The sequence below is a fragment of the Anomaloglossus baeobatrachus genome, chromosome 4 (assembly GCF_048569485.1).
Source record: "Anomaloglossus baeobatrachus isolate aAnoBae1 chromosome 4, aAnoBae1.hap1, whole genome shotgun sequence".
NCBI classification, from domain to species: domain Eukaryota; kingdom Metazoa; phylum Chordata; class Amphibia; order Anura; family Aromobatidae; genus Anomaloglossus; species Anomaloglossus baeobatrachus.
Genome location: NC_134356.1, coordinates 243,166,833 through 243,183,884, shown reverse-complemented (window position 1 = coordinate 243,183,884; position 17,052 = coordinate 243,166,833). Strand labels below are relative to the sequence as shown.

Below are 17,052 nucleotides of genomic sequence, written 5' to 3'. Positions count from 1 at the left end.
AACACTGGGGAACGAAAAATTGGTGCATGAGAAATGTAACCTGTTTTTAGTTCAGTTTTTGCCACTGACTCTACATTTGCCCTTATTTTTCTTCCATTATCTCTACTTAAGGAGATGTGACATACCTTATTTATATGCATATGACCCATCGAAAAACTAGGATTGCTGTCTATTAAACATTATTATTTTTGCCTTCTTGGTTATTAAAACAAATTCATACATGTAGATTTATTTTATTTATGCAGAATGTACATCACAAAATAAGAATGAAACATCCATAAAAAGTTGTCATTGAGACATTATTCATTTTCTAAGATACTTAGCAAAAGCGGCCCTTTAAAGATTCCTCTCAACGAGTTGTGCTAGGGCAATCACTAAAAAGACAAGCAGTAATCCGACATCATGTGGGTATCCCAGTGTTGTAGGTATATTTCTTGTATTGTTTTTAAAGCTTGGTGGAACAGTTTACCTTGCTCTTCACTTTACTAAGGTTGTCTGGGAAACGATCCCACTGGCTATGCACCTTGGTACTCATTGTACATCCAAGGTGATGTAAAGAAGATGGCATTTTTTCTACTAGTTCAGTGTAACTATCTACTTTAGATTTCTCAACAAAATTCTGTACAACCATAGTGAAAGGATACCATGCATCTGGCCTCTGCATCATTCAAGGAATCTTTGACACGTGGATCTTGTGAGTCCTCAGATTTGAGGAAGGTCAAAAATACCTGCCTTTATCTTCTTCATGGTGAGCACTGGGAATTTTCTGCAGATATAGTCAAAGCATCTTCCCTCTTTGTTTAAAGCCTTTATAATCTGCTTTATTAAATGTGCAGTGGTGGTAGAACGGTATTCCTGTCAACCAATGGTTCTGCAATTACATTGTTGTCTCCTGCTACCATGAGTTCTTCTCATAGGCCATTGTTTTCTCATCCAGTGCTCATTTTTTGACCTACTATTCTAGAGACAGAAAAAACAGGGATACTTGGTGTATCTGTTGTCCCAAGACACTATTTACCAGATCCACATAGATTGGCCACTGGTGACTGTGGTATGATAGTTTCTGTAGGGCAAGAGTAATTGTATTTTGTTCTTCAGTTATCTTAGTTGAGTGACCTATTGGGGTTCATCCATATTTGTTTCCATTGAGTAAAAGCACACATTTTAGACTCCACTTAGAACTGTCATGAACAGCTACCATTCACTCGGTCGATATTGTAATATGCCCATTTTCATTAGCAAGCCTTGCATCTTAATACTGTACTTACTTAAACGCACATTGCATTTAATAAGTTTTCAAGTATTAGTCACATACTTTACAGACTATCTTTGATTCTATAATTAATACGTCTGTAGAGGAAAAACTCCCAAATTCATATGTTGGCAATCATCTGAAAAACTAGAGCTGCTACAAAAATAGTGAATACAAAGGCAGAAAAAGCGCAATAGGGTCTTACCAAAATAAAGGGCCGAAATGTAAAAGTGATCGACTCACCTATAGAGGTTGTGCCAGTCAAAACCCCTAAAACAGCCTGCAGCCCGCTGATGAAGCATACACGATACGCACGTCCGGGATTAGGTCATCTCCTCACCTACCTCTGACTGGCAGTTTGAATACCCCCATCCATACACCATGGGTAAGTGTGTAATGCTAAATACCATGCAATTGATATTTAAATAATTGACCCCATGGTGTGTCTCCATGAATATAACTGTTATTTAATCTATGGTAATACCTGAGATAAATGGAGTGGATGTGGGATAGTACCTGCTAGTTGTCTGGTGGGTGTGATAGAATCCAAATTGCTACCTCATGTATTTTCAACTACAGTCATATGAAAAAGTTTGGGCACCCCTATTAATGTTAACCTTTTTTCTTTATAACAATTTGGGTTTTTGCAACAGCCATTTCAGTTTCATATATCTAATAACTGATGGACTGAGTAATATTTCTGGATTGAAATGAGGTTTATTGTACTAACAGAAAATGTGCAATGCGCATTTAAACAAAATTTGACCGGTGCAAAAGAATGGGCACCTCAACATAAAAGTAACATTAATATTTTGTAGATCCTCCTTTTGCAATAATAACAGCCTCTAGTCGCTTCCTGTAGCTTTTAATGAGTTCCTGGATCCTGGATGAAGGTATATTTGACCATTCCTGTTTACAAAACAATTCCAGTTCAGTTAAGTTTGATGGTCGCCGAGCATGGACAGCACGCTTCAAATCATCCCACAGATTTTCAATGATATTCAGGTCTGGGGACTGGGATGGCCATTCCAGAACATTGTAATTGTTCCTCTGCATGAATGCTTGAGTAGATTTGGAGCGGTGTTTTGGATCATTGTCTTGCTGAAATATCCATTCCCTGCGTAACTTCAACTTTGTCACTGATTCTTGCACATTATTGTCAAGAATCTGCTGATACTGAGTTGAATCCATGCGACCCTCAACTTTAACAAGCGCTGGCCAGATGACCCCACGTCACCTCTTTCCCATCTTGCCCTGGAGCAGGAAATAGATGGGAGGAGCGGAGCAGCATAACGGTAGAGGCAGAGTGAAATGCGTGGGCACGAGATTATGGGCGGGTACTTGCTGATGAAAATCACAGCGCCGCCCATAATCTCACGCCTGCGCAACACGTCACCAGCGGTCACACTGTGCACAGTGCACAGTCTCGCTAGAGTGGCACGGCGCATGCGCGAGACCTCGGGCGCACTGGGCGGTATCCTGAGGTATGAAATTGAGCGATGGGGGACGGTGTAAAGCAGCAGGAGGCAGAATAACGGACACCAGACAGCTCGCCCCCGTGTACGATTAACAAGATTTGCATACGAAAAGGTACCACTTTATAAAGTATTTATTTTGGACTAAAAGGGGGCACAATAACAATAGGAACCTTGCTAGAATGCCGCCCAGGAGCTGCAGAAGGGGAATCTTTTAGGTTTAGTGCAAAATTTCTGCTGACAGGTTCCCTTTAATAATTTATGTCTTTATTCTTTCATGCACAGATCAACGCGTTTCAGGAGTCTCTGCTCCCTTTATTAGGACAACAGGCAAAAAAAACATAAAATCTCATTTTATGTGGTAATAGCGCTCCTGAATTACCCGTTTCTTCTACTATGTTCTACATACAAAAAAAGTGAATGACATATTCTGATTCAGGCGACTGAATATACCTAAAATCAAGCCTAATACCTGAGGCACCAAAACATTTTTTTTTCATTTGTCCCCTAGTGAATCATATAAGCACTACAACTGTTACTGAAAGAATGCCAGATAAAATTATTTTTTAATTTGTATGCAATTCAGGGGTCTTCTAAGAATGCTTGGAGTGTGTGTTCTTGGGTGTGTTCTCCTCCCTGACTCCTCTCTACTGACACTACTCGCTTCATTGATACTCTCAGGGCACAGGTAGTGTGAGTGCGCATATAGACATACTGGCTGTCATTAGGCAATGATCCCTCTGGGTAGAGAACACTGCCAATCAAAAGCAATAGAAGCTTCTAGCAATCAAAATGAGGAACAAGGGGCCATAACAGTGCACCAGACACTTGGCCATGTCAAGCATGCACCAAAGCCTCTCATTTGCATATGAATTAAAAGTAATTTTCTGAGGCACTGTACCTGTTGCAAGTATTATTACTAGTAGTATTTTTATAAAGGCTAAGTCATTATGATAAAGCTGGTTTAAAATAGTTTTGGAGGTGTCAAGCACTTTTTAAGTGGATTACAGGATATGTGCTTTCAGTATCTAGAAATTCCAAAAATATTTATGTTCATACTAATGTATCTGCTGAACCCCAACATTTGATTTTCATAATGTTGGAGCTGTTAGGATAGAGGGTAAGATAATTCAGTAATATTAGAAAATATAAAGCACACACTGTTAATCATTTTCCTATTTCCATTTTTCCGTTTCCATTTTTGTTTCCACATGACATTTGCTACATGACCTACATGGTGCCTTTGTATTGGAATCAGACGTTTGCTCCATACATATCACAAAACATGAGCTTGAAACCTTACATTTCAAATGAATGATCATTATTGAAGGTTCTAGATATTTTGAGTATATCCACTTAGCGGTGGGCCAGCTGAGTAAATTTGACTTAATTCTGCCTAGAAATCTTTACATGGTAAGTCATAGCCGATAATTATATTATTTTTGTAGGTAGCAAATGTATGACGCATTGACATAATTTCCACCACACCCATGTCTACCTTAAAGTGAACCTGTCATCAGGTTTTTATACCCCAAACTAATGTCATCTATGTAAACTCACTGTAAGGGTTCACTCACATCTGCATGTAAAATCTGGATCTGTTGTTGCTTCTGATTTGTCTTGAAATGAGATGTGAATCACATGCGAGTGTCATTTCGTATGTCATGCGAGTGCGGTTTTCCCCCTCACCTAGTCTCCGACGTGGGGTTCCCCTTATTTTTGGTAGCCAGCTCCAGCCTGCAGGCCGCAGCTGTCAGCTTTAAATTGGCTGGTAATCCAAAACAGAGGTAACGCCATGCTGCTGTTTTAAATTATTTATTTAAAATTAAATAAATAATTTAAAAAAAAAAAAAAAATTGGAGTCCCCCCAATATTGGGTCATTACCCAAGGTGAAACTGACAGCTGCGGTCTGGTATTCTTGGGCTGGGGAGGCCAATGGTTATTGGGCTCTCCCCAGCCTAACAATAGCAGGCCACAGGGACCCCAGAAGTGGAGCATCTATTAGATGCACCAATCCTGGAGCTTCACCTCTGCTCATCCCGTTGTCCTGGTACAGTGGCAAATGGGGTAATATATGACAGCAGTGCATGCTGCAAATTTTTTTTTTCTCAGACGTTGGGACCGAGAAAAAAAACTGTTCATCTGAACTGCACCATTAAATTACGTGGGTGAGTATGCTAGTGATTAAACAATGGATACCACGAGTCCAATTTCAACATTCGTCTGCATGAGCCCTAAGAGCCACCAATGACATCATCTGCATGAAATTTGTATGTTCTCCCTGTGTTTGCATGGGATTTTTCCCACACTCCAAAGTCACACTGGAATTCCTACACTCCAAAGTTACATAGGGAATTTAGATTTTGAGCCCCAATGGGGATAATGATGACAAAGTCTGTGAAGTGCTGAAGAACATATGTGTCAATAAAAAAACCTAATAAATGATATGTTAAAGAATATCAGAAACAACACAATCTTCAGTCTGTTTAATTTCCTCGCTTATAAACAAAAATTACTATACTATACTATAGGTGTTTTTATTCTTTTTTTAAGCACCACTCCAGCTTTTTTTTTTATTTCAGCTCTGCAGTAAGTCTTTAAATCTAAGTCCCCTGTCCCCTGTCATATACTCACCCTCCGACATCTTCATCTATTGTTAACGCTGCTCCTGATGGTTTCTGGCAGTTTGCTCCAGTGTTTCATAGTGTGCGCTGGAGGTCACAACTCAATGCAAGTCTATGAGAGCTCATTCTTGCTCTCATAGACTTGCATTGAGATATAACTTCTGACTTCCGGCCAGTCAGAAGTTGCAATCACACGATGGTGTGCCGCAGGACTAAAGAGGAGTTGAAAAAATCTGGGGATGCAAGAGGGTGCGTATAAGACCGTGATCAAGGGATTTAAATTTAAAGCACCACTCTAGCGCTGAAAAACACCCCACTAGAGTGGTGCTTTAATGCAAATTAACAGAGGCGAAGCAAAATGTGCCAGTTGAGCTAATTTCCACCCTTATCTAATGTAAATAACTATATTTAAAGAAATTCTTCATATCATACTTACATTGAACCACACTGTTTAACTATTGATGCTTTCTTACCCTCAGTCTGCTCTACAAACCTGCCTTCTCACTTGTCAGACCATTGCTTTAATGAGATGAAAAACATGTACTTTTCCCCTATATCTTGTCCCCCTTATGGAAAAGCTGGACAGCATCGAGTTAAGCGATTTCATACATTACAAATATCCCTGACAAGTAAGAACATATTGCTGTCTTTGTTTCTTTTCAGATATACGGCAATTCGACATCCTACACCCTCCGTAAGTAACCTTTACCTCTGTGCATGTAGACTAACAAATGTGTCTACAGTAAGAATGCTTATTTTCACGTAAACCATAAAAATCTAATTTATGGATGCATGTGGCCGAATATTACATTTTGAGAACTTAAAGTGTATCAGTCTTTTGTTTTATTATTATATAAAAAAAAAGATTTTTTTTTTAAACTGTGGATATCCTTTATTTGGTGTACAGTTTCATGTCTGGGTTTTTAGTCTAGAAAAGGTCTTATTTTGCTCATATTACAATTCACGCATACACTGAGAAACCATGCATTTCTGTTGCCAAAGCAGATTAATGTCACAGTGTCATATAAAGCAGAAATTGATTTCTAAACGGAGAGTGGGTACATGAACTTAAAAGGGAATTACCTTATATATATTAATATCACGCTAAAATCCGGTGTCTTGGGGAGTTTGTTGTATACTTTTCACATGGGCTTAAGACTTGGTCAAATATCTATGCACTTATGACATCATTACTGTACAGTATTTTACTATGCATGAAAGGGAACAGTGAATGGTACTTATATGTTACTGAATAGCCAAATTGCATATATTGTTTACATAAATATCATGCATTCTACAAAATTCAGCAAAATTGGGTATTTACAATGAAGCCCTAATCACAGAGGCTTGTATAGCTCATGCAGCTGTGCTAGCTCTTGGCAAGGTCAGTACAATAGGGAAAATATTATTTGATACACTGCCGATTTTGCAAGTTTTCCAACCTACAAAGAAAGGAGAGGTATGTAATTTTTATCACAGATACACTTCAATTGTGACAGACAGAATCCCCCCAAAAATCTAGAAAATCACATTGTATGATTTTTAAATAATGAACTTGCATTTTATTGCATGAAATAATTATTTATTCTATTACTAATGAGCAAGAATTCTGGTTCTTACAGACCTGTCATTTTTTAAGAAGCCCTCCTACTCTGTACTCATTTCCTGTATTAATTGCATCTATTTGAACTCGTGACCTGTATAAAAGACACCTGTTCACACACTCAATCAATCACACTCCAAACTCTCCACCATGGCCATGACCAAAGAGATGTCTAAGGACACAAAGGACAAAATTGTAGACCTGCACAAGGCAGGTATGGTCTACAGGACAATAGGCAAGCAGCTTGGTGGGAAGGCAACAACTGTTGGTGCAATTATTAGAAAATGGAAGAAACACAAGATGACTGTCAATCTTAATTCGTCTGGGGCTCATGCAAGATTTCACCTCGTGGGGTAGGGATGATCCTGAGAATCGTAAGAGAATCAGCTCAGAACTACATGGAAGGACCTAGTCAATGACCTAAAGAGAGCTGGGACCACAGTCTCAAAGATTACCATTAGTAACACACAATGCGGTCATGAATTAAAATCCTGCAAAGCACACAAGGTCCCTCTGCTCATGCCAGCACATATCCAGGTCCGTTTGAAGTTCACCACTGACTATATAGATGATCCAGGAGAGGCATGGGAAAAAATCATGTGGTCAAATGAGACCAAAATAGAACTTTTTAGTATCAACTCCACTCGCCGTGTTTGGAGGAAGAAGGAGGAGGAGTATAACCTCAAGAACACCTTCCCAACCATGAAGCATGGGGGTGGAAGCATCATACTTTGAGGGTGCTTTTCTTCAAAAGGGAAAGATTTACTACACTATATTGAAGGAAGGATAGATGGGGTCATGTAGCTCAGATTTTGGAAAACAACCTTCTTCACAAATTAAGAGAATTGAAGAAGGGTCATGGCTGGGCCATCCAGCATGACAATAACCCAAAACGCTAGCAGAGCAACTAAGGAGTGGCTCCGTAAGAAGCATTCCAAAGTCATGGAGTGTCCTAGCCAGTCTCAAGAACGGAACCCAACAGAAAATCCTTGGAGGATGTTGAAACTTAATGTTGCCCTGGAGAAGATGTGTATGAAGGAGAGGGCCAAAATCCCTGACCTCTATAATTGCAAACAACAGTTTCTGTACCAAATATTAAGTTCTGTTTATCTGTTGTATCAAATAGTTATTTTATGCAATAAAATTAAAATCAATTATTTATAAAAACTGTACTATGTGATTTTCTGGATTTTATTTTTATTCTGTCTGCCACAGTTAAAGTGTACCTACAATAATAATTACAGACCTTTATTTGCAGGTAGGATAACTGGAGAAATTAGCAGTATATCAAATACTTATTTTCCCTACTGTATACGTAGAAAATGAATAAGCATACGGTATATGGCTCTAATTCAATATAGTTGTGATATGGACAATGGAAAAGAATTTTTAACAAAACTAATACACACATACCTTCCAACATGGACGCTCTACTGGCACTCTCCTCCTAGCAGGAATTAAACTAAATTTTCTACAAATATACATTAACTACTGCCCTTGCAGTCACATTCATTGAACTCTTCCACACAAAACATATTGGGGCATATTTATGAAGGTAAATGCACCAGAAATCTGGTGTATTTTGCACCAAATAAGTCTTAACACTTATATTTTATACACTTTTCAGATGTTGTATAACATGGTGTGTACCCTCTGTCTTAAAAGGAACCTGTCAGCAGAAATTTTGCAATAAACCTAAAAGATTCCCCCTCTGCAGCTTCTGGGCTGCATTCTGGAAAGGTTCCTGTTTCTATTGTGGCCCCTTTGAGACCAAAATAAAGACTTTATAAAGTCTTACCTTTTTGTATGCAAATCTTTTTTTATGTACACAGGGGCGGGCTCTCTTGCGTCCATTAGTCGCCTTCCTGCTGCTTTACGCCGTCCCTCATCCCTCGTTTCCATAACTGAGGATGCCCCCCAGTGCTCCCGAGGTCTCGCGCATGCGCCGTGCCACTCTCGCGGGACTGAGCACTGTGCACAGTGTGACCGCTGGTGACGTGATTGCGCAGGCATGAGATTATGGGCGGCTCTGTGATTGTCATCAGCAAGTACCCACCCATAATCTCGTGCCCGCACTTTCCCCTCTGCCTCCACTGTTCTGCGCAAGCGCTGGCCAGATGAACCCACATCACCTCTTACCCATCTTTCCCTGGAGCAGGAAATAGATGGGAGGAGTGGAGCAGCATAACGGTGGAGGCAGAGTGAAAAGCGCAGGCATGAGATTATGGGTGGGTACTTGCTAATGACAAACCCATAATCTCATGCCTGTGCAATCACGTCACCAGCGGTCACACTGTACAGTGCTCACTCCCACGAGAGTGGCACTGGGCATGCGCGGGGACCTCTGGAGCACTGGGCGGCGTCCTCAGTTATGGAAATGAGCGATGGGGGACGGCGTAAAGCGGCAGGAGGGCGACTAACGGACGCAAGAGAGCCCGCCCCTGTGTACATAAAAAAAGATTAGCATACAAAAAGATAAGACTTTATAAAGTATTTATTTTGGTCTCAAAAGGGGGCACAATAACATCAGGAACCTTGCTAAAATGCAGCCCAGGAGCTGCAGAAGGGGATTTTTTTAGGTTTATTGCAAAATTTCTGCTGACAGGTTCCCTTTAATTGAGAAATGACTTAACATAAAAAAACCTGCTCCAAGATTTTTATTCAAATTTTTGCCACATAATAAGACAACTAATAGGTACCATAAACTTAGAATACTGAGTCTTAAATTTACACAAATTAAACAACCCACTGTAATAATAATGACCTCGGGGATCCGGTGATGTTACGTCAAGTTCCTGATCATGTGACATCACCGCGGCTGGCTGCAGTCTCCGTCAGTGATTGGCTGTTGGCAGTGTTTCACCGCTCAGCACAGCCCAGCCCAGCGTAATAGACCATCAGCTCCCTGCTCCCTCTTCCCTCACAAATTTTCTGTGTTTTTTGGTGGAACTTCCATGTTTAAAATGAGTGAACTTTGTACAGCAAGGAGGGGCACAGTCACAGTCGGACAGATTCAACATAGTTTATATAAAAAAATTGGCATAAACTATATATTTTTGTTTCTGGCACATAGCACACTAAGCATGCCCTAAAATTAAGCGAGGTGTGCCTCTTGATACAGTTGCTGCATCTTAGAACACAACACATGGGAAAGAGTGGGCACAAGTACACCAATCATGTACTAGATAATCCAGAATAATGAAATGAAGCAAGAGAAGCCCCTTGTTGCATGCAAAAAGTGTGAAAAAGTTTATTAATACACAGAGAAATATTATTAAGAACACTTAAAAATGAGGAAGATCAAAGGAGTGATCCACCCATGAGCAGAATGGCACATCACCACTAAAACCTCACGAAATAAGGCAGATGGAACAAATCATATAGGCTCAAAATATCAGTACCAAAAGACATTATACAGGAATACATAGTCACCAGGCGCACCCACACTACCTCCCTCACTGCTCACTTGGTATTGTATTGGCTCTCTTTAATCTGGACCATATTAATGCTAGTCTTACATTTGGTGACTATGTTTTGCTGTATAATGTCTTTTGGTACTGCTAATTTGAGCCTATGTGATTTGTTCCATCTGCCTTATTTCGTGAGGTTTAAGTGGTGATGTGCCATTCTGCTCATGGTTGGATCAATCCTTTGATCTTCCCAACTTTTAAGTGTTCTTAATAATATTTATCTGTGTATTAATAAACTTTTTCACACTTTTTGCATGCCACAAGGGGCTTCTCTTGCTTCATTCCATTATTCTGGATTTTCAGTACATGATTGGTGTAGTTGTGCCCACTCTTTCCCGTGTGTTGTGTTCTAGTATTCTATTTATGGGTTGGAGCACGCTTCCATTACCCTATATATTTAATGGTGGTGCCATCCCCAATTGTTTTTTGCTGCATCATACACAGTCTTTAGATACAGACTAGTGCATGAAACGACAGTCTTGATGACTTCCAAGATTTTTAGAATTAAATAATGCTGGATGTGGAAGCAAAGTATTAAATTACAATTTTAGAGGAACATAGAAACAATGGTGAAATCCAGTTTTCCAAACATAAACAATGGTCTTGTTAGCTCTCTCTACATTTCCTTATTTTTAAACATTGTTGAAATAGTAGAATGACCTGTACATCCTAAAGGCTACAGTTTTACTAAACAATATCTGCTGAAAGATGTATCATGGCTGTTGTTTTGACATTGAGAGTATGGTGGTCACTGGCACAATATAGAAATAGATATTTACTGCTAAACTTCAATGTGAACTATGAAGATATAGAGTGGGTAATGTATCAAATGACATGGAACAGAAAAACTGCCTAAAAACATAAGGAATTTAATGGTCAGTATGTACTCTACATTTACTACAGTTGCAACACATTAAGGATTTGTTCATAAATATATTTTGCACGTTCAGGGCATTAAAATAAAACAAATGTGTAATATAGAGGATACCTTTTGAATTCTAAACCTATAAGCATTCTTGTTCTGTCTTTGACAAGTGGCTCTAATCTGCCTACACTTTGCCCAGCAAATATCCCAATTATACTTAAAAACCCCCTATCCCTTTACTAATAATAAATAATTGCATAATTAGAGAAGCAGACATTAACATTCTTAAAGCATTTCATTAGTGGATGTTCAATGTTGACAGTCCATGTCCATGTACCTAATTATGGTGCCATACAAAAGGCTTCATGCTCAGGGCCTTCTATGCCATTGTGATATATAGACTATTCTCGCACTGAAAGATCTGGCCCAACTACCAGGCCTCCCAATTTGAGCTAACTGCTTCATAGGCACACAGAGAAGTTAACTCAGGTTTGGACCCTCGGTGGTTGGTCCAAGTCTTCTGATCCGGTTCATGGTTTATGGATTTGTGAAACTGGCCTAATTCAGGGGAAAGGAGTGGCCATATAATAATATCAGCAGAGTAGCTTCAACCCTCTTGGATTGGTAAAAGGACAGGGTAGCTTCCCTCTAAGGAATAGGACATATAGACAACTTATATACAGAAGCGCAAAGTAGATGTAGCTGGGACCGGACCGTTATATGGAGACCACCACTTGGCAAATTCATGACAAATTACTCCAGCCCATTGCCTCATTAATGTAATTAAACAAGGCACTCCCGAACTTGAAAGTGATGCAAGTTTATTAAATGTGCATGAAAATAATAAACTTGCATCACTTTCAAGTTTGGGAGGGCCTTGTTTAATTACATTGTACGGCTTTGGAACCTGAAGAGCACCCCTATCTCTCTTGATATCCCTACAAGGAAGTGCCATTTCTCCTTTCTACATTTCCTCCTCAAGACCGGTGTGAACAATACCAGTCTTGAAGAATCGGTCCATAAACAATTTAGAGTAATAGTTCTATAATCTACTCATTTATGTTGTCAATGGTCCCAAACAGATATCTTATTGTATATTTGTATCATTGTACAAAAAGGAACTACCACCAATGAGCTAAAGGAAACCTATTGTGGCAAATACGGTAAATGATTCTAAAATAGGCTCTAGATATGTTTTCTTTTATTAGATCTAGGAGTTGAATTATTGTGGCAAAGCTTGGGCCTATTTGTGGCTTCTCTGGTAATATGTATGCATTTCTAAAAAGTTAAAGCAACTCTTTATCATGTACAGTTTTTGCAGTTGGTGCAGTCAGTTTGCCTCCTGGTGCCAGCATTCTGATTCTCCTGTACCCACAATTGCCACCATAGTGACATTGTAATTGCAGTTGTAAACCATAATCCAAACTTTCCTACCTTTTCTGTGATGTGTAGACATGGTTCACATTTATAACTACTTGCCATGCCACTGCAGCAGCCATCTTTGATGCAGGTAGCAGGAAATTAATGGAAAGTATCCAGTAGAAAAACTATAAATGATCTATCAATATTAGGAGGAGGAAAAGCCTGTGGAAATATTCTTCCTTATGGGAATTTAACATGATTGCTATGGTATAAAGTAATTTAAAATCATGCAGTTATATTGTCACATACACAGAGAACAATTTTTTTCTTAAATGGGTTGTCCAAAACTCAGACAACCCATTTTCAATGTGAGTGTTTGCCCCACTGTTCCAGCAGGGTCAGCACTCGCCCTCCAAGAGCTCACATTAAGTTGTTACCTGTGCCAAATCAGCATTGGGTTCACAATCTCCATCTTCAAATGAACTGAACATGAAGAGAAACTCCAAGCTGTGACTGGCTGCTCATTTACTATTGATGTTTGATATGTCCGAAGAGGGGGATAGTGTTGCAAAGATTGTTTGGGCACAGGGCTCGCATGACGTAGCAACTTCATGTGAGCCCCAAGAGAGCAAGTGCCAACACTGCTGGAATGGCGCCAACACCAGAGGTGAGTATAAGGTTTATTATTTAATGGGGCAAACACTCAGATTAGGAAGCGGACAACCCATTTTAGTATACAACAAAACAAAAATGTAAAAATTAAAATACTTAATAGTTTTCTACAGTACAAATAGATACTGATTAAAACTGTCAACCGTCAGATAAAAATACAGATGCGGCAGGTGCTGGTTGGCAGCTACTACTTTCTACCTGTGCCTCCAACATACAGCACCAGTTTCTGTGCTCAAATTAGAGGGGATCATGCATCTGTCAGAAACACATTGCCTATTAACAGCATCAAGCTGTAATCCTTAGAGACAGAACAAAGCACTACAATGCCCTACAGACGAAAGTAATTGTTGCCTGCTATATCTGTATTTAATCTTCTTATCCGACAATCCTTTAGAGGGAATGAATGGATGAAAACAAAGGAGTGAGCTGACGAACTTAAGGTTGAACATCACATAAAGCACTTTCAAGCACAAAATTTAAAGAAAAAAATTTCATTTCACAGTACGATACTTGTATTATAATAAAATGTGCAATCCAAATAAATTCTGAATTTTCATACCTATAAATATATTAGGTGCGCAAAAGTGAAAAAGTAACTTTTATTTAATTGTTGCTATTTGGCCCCAAAACAATGTAAAATGAGAGATGTTAAAAAGCAATAAAAATACATTTTAAGATGGTGTCTATTGGACTGTTTTTTGTTAGGCCTTGCTATTTGAGTTTCTGTCCCTATGTGGCGCGCAGTGGGGGTAAGGCTTGGCAGCCCGCCTGATCTAATAGTATGGGCGTCACCTAATAGGCTGCGGGTTTGTGACTGTGCATCTGCTAGTGTGAACAGCGCTCTATGCAAGCCACTAGTGTGCAGTTTTACCATCCAGCCATTACCTCCCTCCATATTTAGAAGTGAGTGTGAATGGCTCCACCTGCACCTGTGATGCCTCCACCTAGTGGGGGTTTAGCTGTATCCTGCTGGAGTAGTAGTAGTTTTTTGGCCTGAGCAACATACAGCTGCAATTCCATCTTGCTGTAAGTAATGATATTCTTTTGTGCTTTTTGATGTTTTTATAAGAAGAGAACTATCTAGTTTAACTTATATGGAGACTATTATAGAAATAGAAAATTGCTTACTATAGAATCAATAAAAGTAAAGGTTACAGCTGAGAGTTTATTGAAGCAAAGACCCTTTGGAGCAATGTTTAGAGTGAATTGAGCGAAAATGACAAAAAAGAAAAATATTGTTAAGGCCTCATTCAGACGTCCGTGTTTATATATGAACATGACAAAAATGGTACCGGTGTCATCAGTGTTTTGCACAGAAGTATCATTAGTTTACGGCCCGTGTGTTTGTGTTTACCATCAGTATGTCATCAGAGTTTTTCACAGATGGCTAAAGAAACAAATAAATTACAAAGCTTCTTCCCATCTTTTGCAATGTTAAACATGTACCGCCCATGGATGATACATAGATGCCATCCATGTGCTGTACGTTTTTTATCATGAACGCATTGACTTGTATTGCCCTTTTCATCCATGAAATTGGAAAAAACGGACATATGAACAACATCACAGATTTTAATAAGTACGTGTTGTATCCGTGAAAAAAATGTATGCAACATGCATGTGCAACACGGATGTCTGAATGGGGCCTTAAAAATAAGGCTCAAACAAATGAAAGAAAAAGATAAAAATACATATCATAGAATATGTTATCCTGAACTGTTAACACAGACAAGTATAATACGGCATAGTATATGGTTAATTGTCAGTATCACAAGTTAAATACATGTAGAAACATTGAAATATGCATAATGGGGTTAATGTAAATTGACTCTGATGTCCAATGTGAAACAAAAGTAATATACATGTGGCATTTTGTCTGCTTAACCATATACTACCTAGAGCCTAGTATTTCCATCTTAGCTTCCATTGAAAGAGCTTGATGGAAATACGATATTATTTGACTCTGTAGATGGAAATGCACACAACTACTCCATAGCTGACTTACTGGATGACATATATGTCCTTGCGTTTAAAGAAAAAGGAAGAATATCTGCAAGCAAAAATCAATTCATTACCAATGTGGAGTACTATCATGACGACGCAATAATACTGAAAAGGAAACATTAATGAATAATACATTATTTATCACAATAAACCTCTAGATCTTACATATTATTTATTTTTTACTTTATAGTTAAAGGGATCCAGCAGGTACGATAATGCTATAATCTTGCAGATACAGGCTTAATTTCAGAGTTAGGGGGGTGCCCGGCCAATGTGCTGAAAGTGCAGCACCTGAGAGAAAAGAACTTTATTTTTCCCAGGAGTCGCCAGCTTTCAGTTATAGAATCATGTCCGGACCAGTTGCAGTCTCTGCTCACAGCATTGAGTGCGGCAGCTGCAATCTCTCTGTACTGATGCACTGCAGAGCCGGGTGGCAATCTGTGACAAGGGGTGGGTACTGCCATCGCTCTCAATGCTGGGAGCAGTGACACTAATTGTTAGGGAAACATGGCAGCTCCAGGGAGAAACAAAATTCATTTTCTCTTGTGTGATATACTTTCAGTACAGTGGCCGGACACCTTCTTAACACTATTAATTTGTAGATTAACCCCAAATTTGCAGGTTAATAGCATTATTAGACTCAACAGGTTCCTTAAAAGAGGTTGTCCACTTTCACAAAATTGTACCCTAAAGGTCACGTCTCACTAAGCGACATCACTAGCAACATCACTGCTGAGTCACAGTTTTTGTGACGCAACAGAGATCTTGCTAGCAATGTCACTCTGTGTGACATCCATCAACGACCTGGCCACTGCTGTGAGGTCGCCGTTCATTGCTGAATGTCCTGGACCCTTTTTGGTCATTGCTCTCCCGCTGTGAAGCACACATCGCTGTGTTTGACAGCGAGAGAGCAACAATCTGAATGTGCAGGGAGCATGGAGCCGGCTTCTGCGAACGCTGGTAACCAAGGTACACATCGGGTAACCAAGCAAAGGCTTTGCTTGGTTACCCGATATTTACGTTGGTCACCAGCGTCCGCTGCTTCTAGAAGCTGGTTCCCTGCTCCCTGCACACGTAGCCAAGGTACACATCGGGTAACTATAAGCAAAGCGTGTCGCTTAGTAAACCGATGTGTACTATGGTTTCCAAGCACAGCGTCGTTACACGGGTCACTGGTGGCTGATCTCTGATCGCTGTGGAGAGCTGCCTGATTGACAGCTCACCAGCGACCATGTAGCGACGTTCCAGCGATCCCTGCCAGGTCAGATCGCTGGTGGGGACGGTACCTTAAATAACAAACACAGCAGGTACTCACCCTACCTGAGTCAAACACAGGCTTCTCACCGCTGCTTCAATCTCATTGTTTTGGTTGCAGCAGTGGCATTATGTTGACAGCAATCATCACTACTGCAGCCAATCAGTAAGATCAGCAGCTGGGCCAAGTTAGACAAGTTAGACAGCACAAGAAACTGAGCTCAGTGACTGACCGCAGAAGTGGCGCACACTGTTGAAGTAATGCTATCGTTGCAGCTAAAACAGTGAGACCAGAGCAGCAATGGGAAGCCTGTGCTGGATCCAGGGAGGGGGTACCTCTTGTGTTTGTTATTTTAGGTATTTAAGAGTGTTTGAGTTCATTTTTTGGGACATGGACAACTATTTAATGTTCATCACAGTATACAGAACATTCTAAGCCCCACTATTAGTAGCCAGAATTTTATAATTTA

General features: G+C 39.7%; 1 protein-coding gene across 1 annotated transcript in view; it reads right to left on the bottom strand.

The window, feature by feature from the left end:
• The window catches only part of PTPRQ (protein tyrosine phosphatase receptor type Q), an 855,789-nt gene that overhangs the window by 73,974 nt on the left and 764,763 nt on the right, over nt 1-17,052 (bottom strand). The window contains exon 54 of the mRNA XM_075342420.1: nt 15,330-15,374. Coding sequence (XP_075198535.1) covers nt 15,330-15,374 — 45 coding nt within the window. The remainder of the gene's footprint in view (nt 1-15,329; nt 15,375-17,052) is intronic.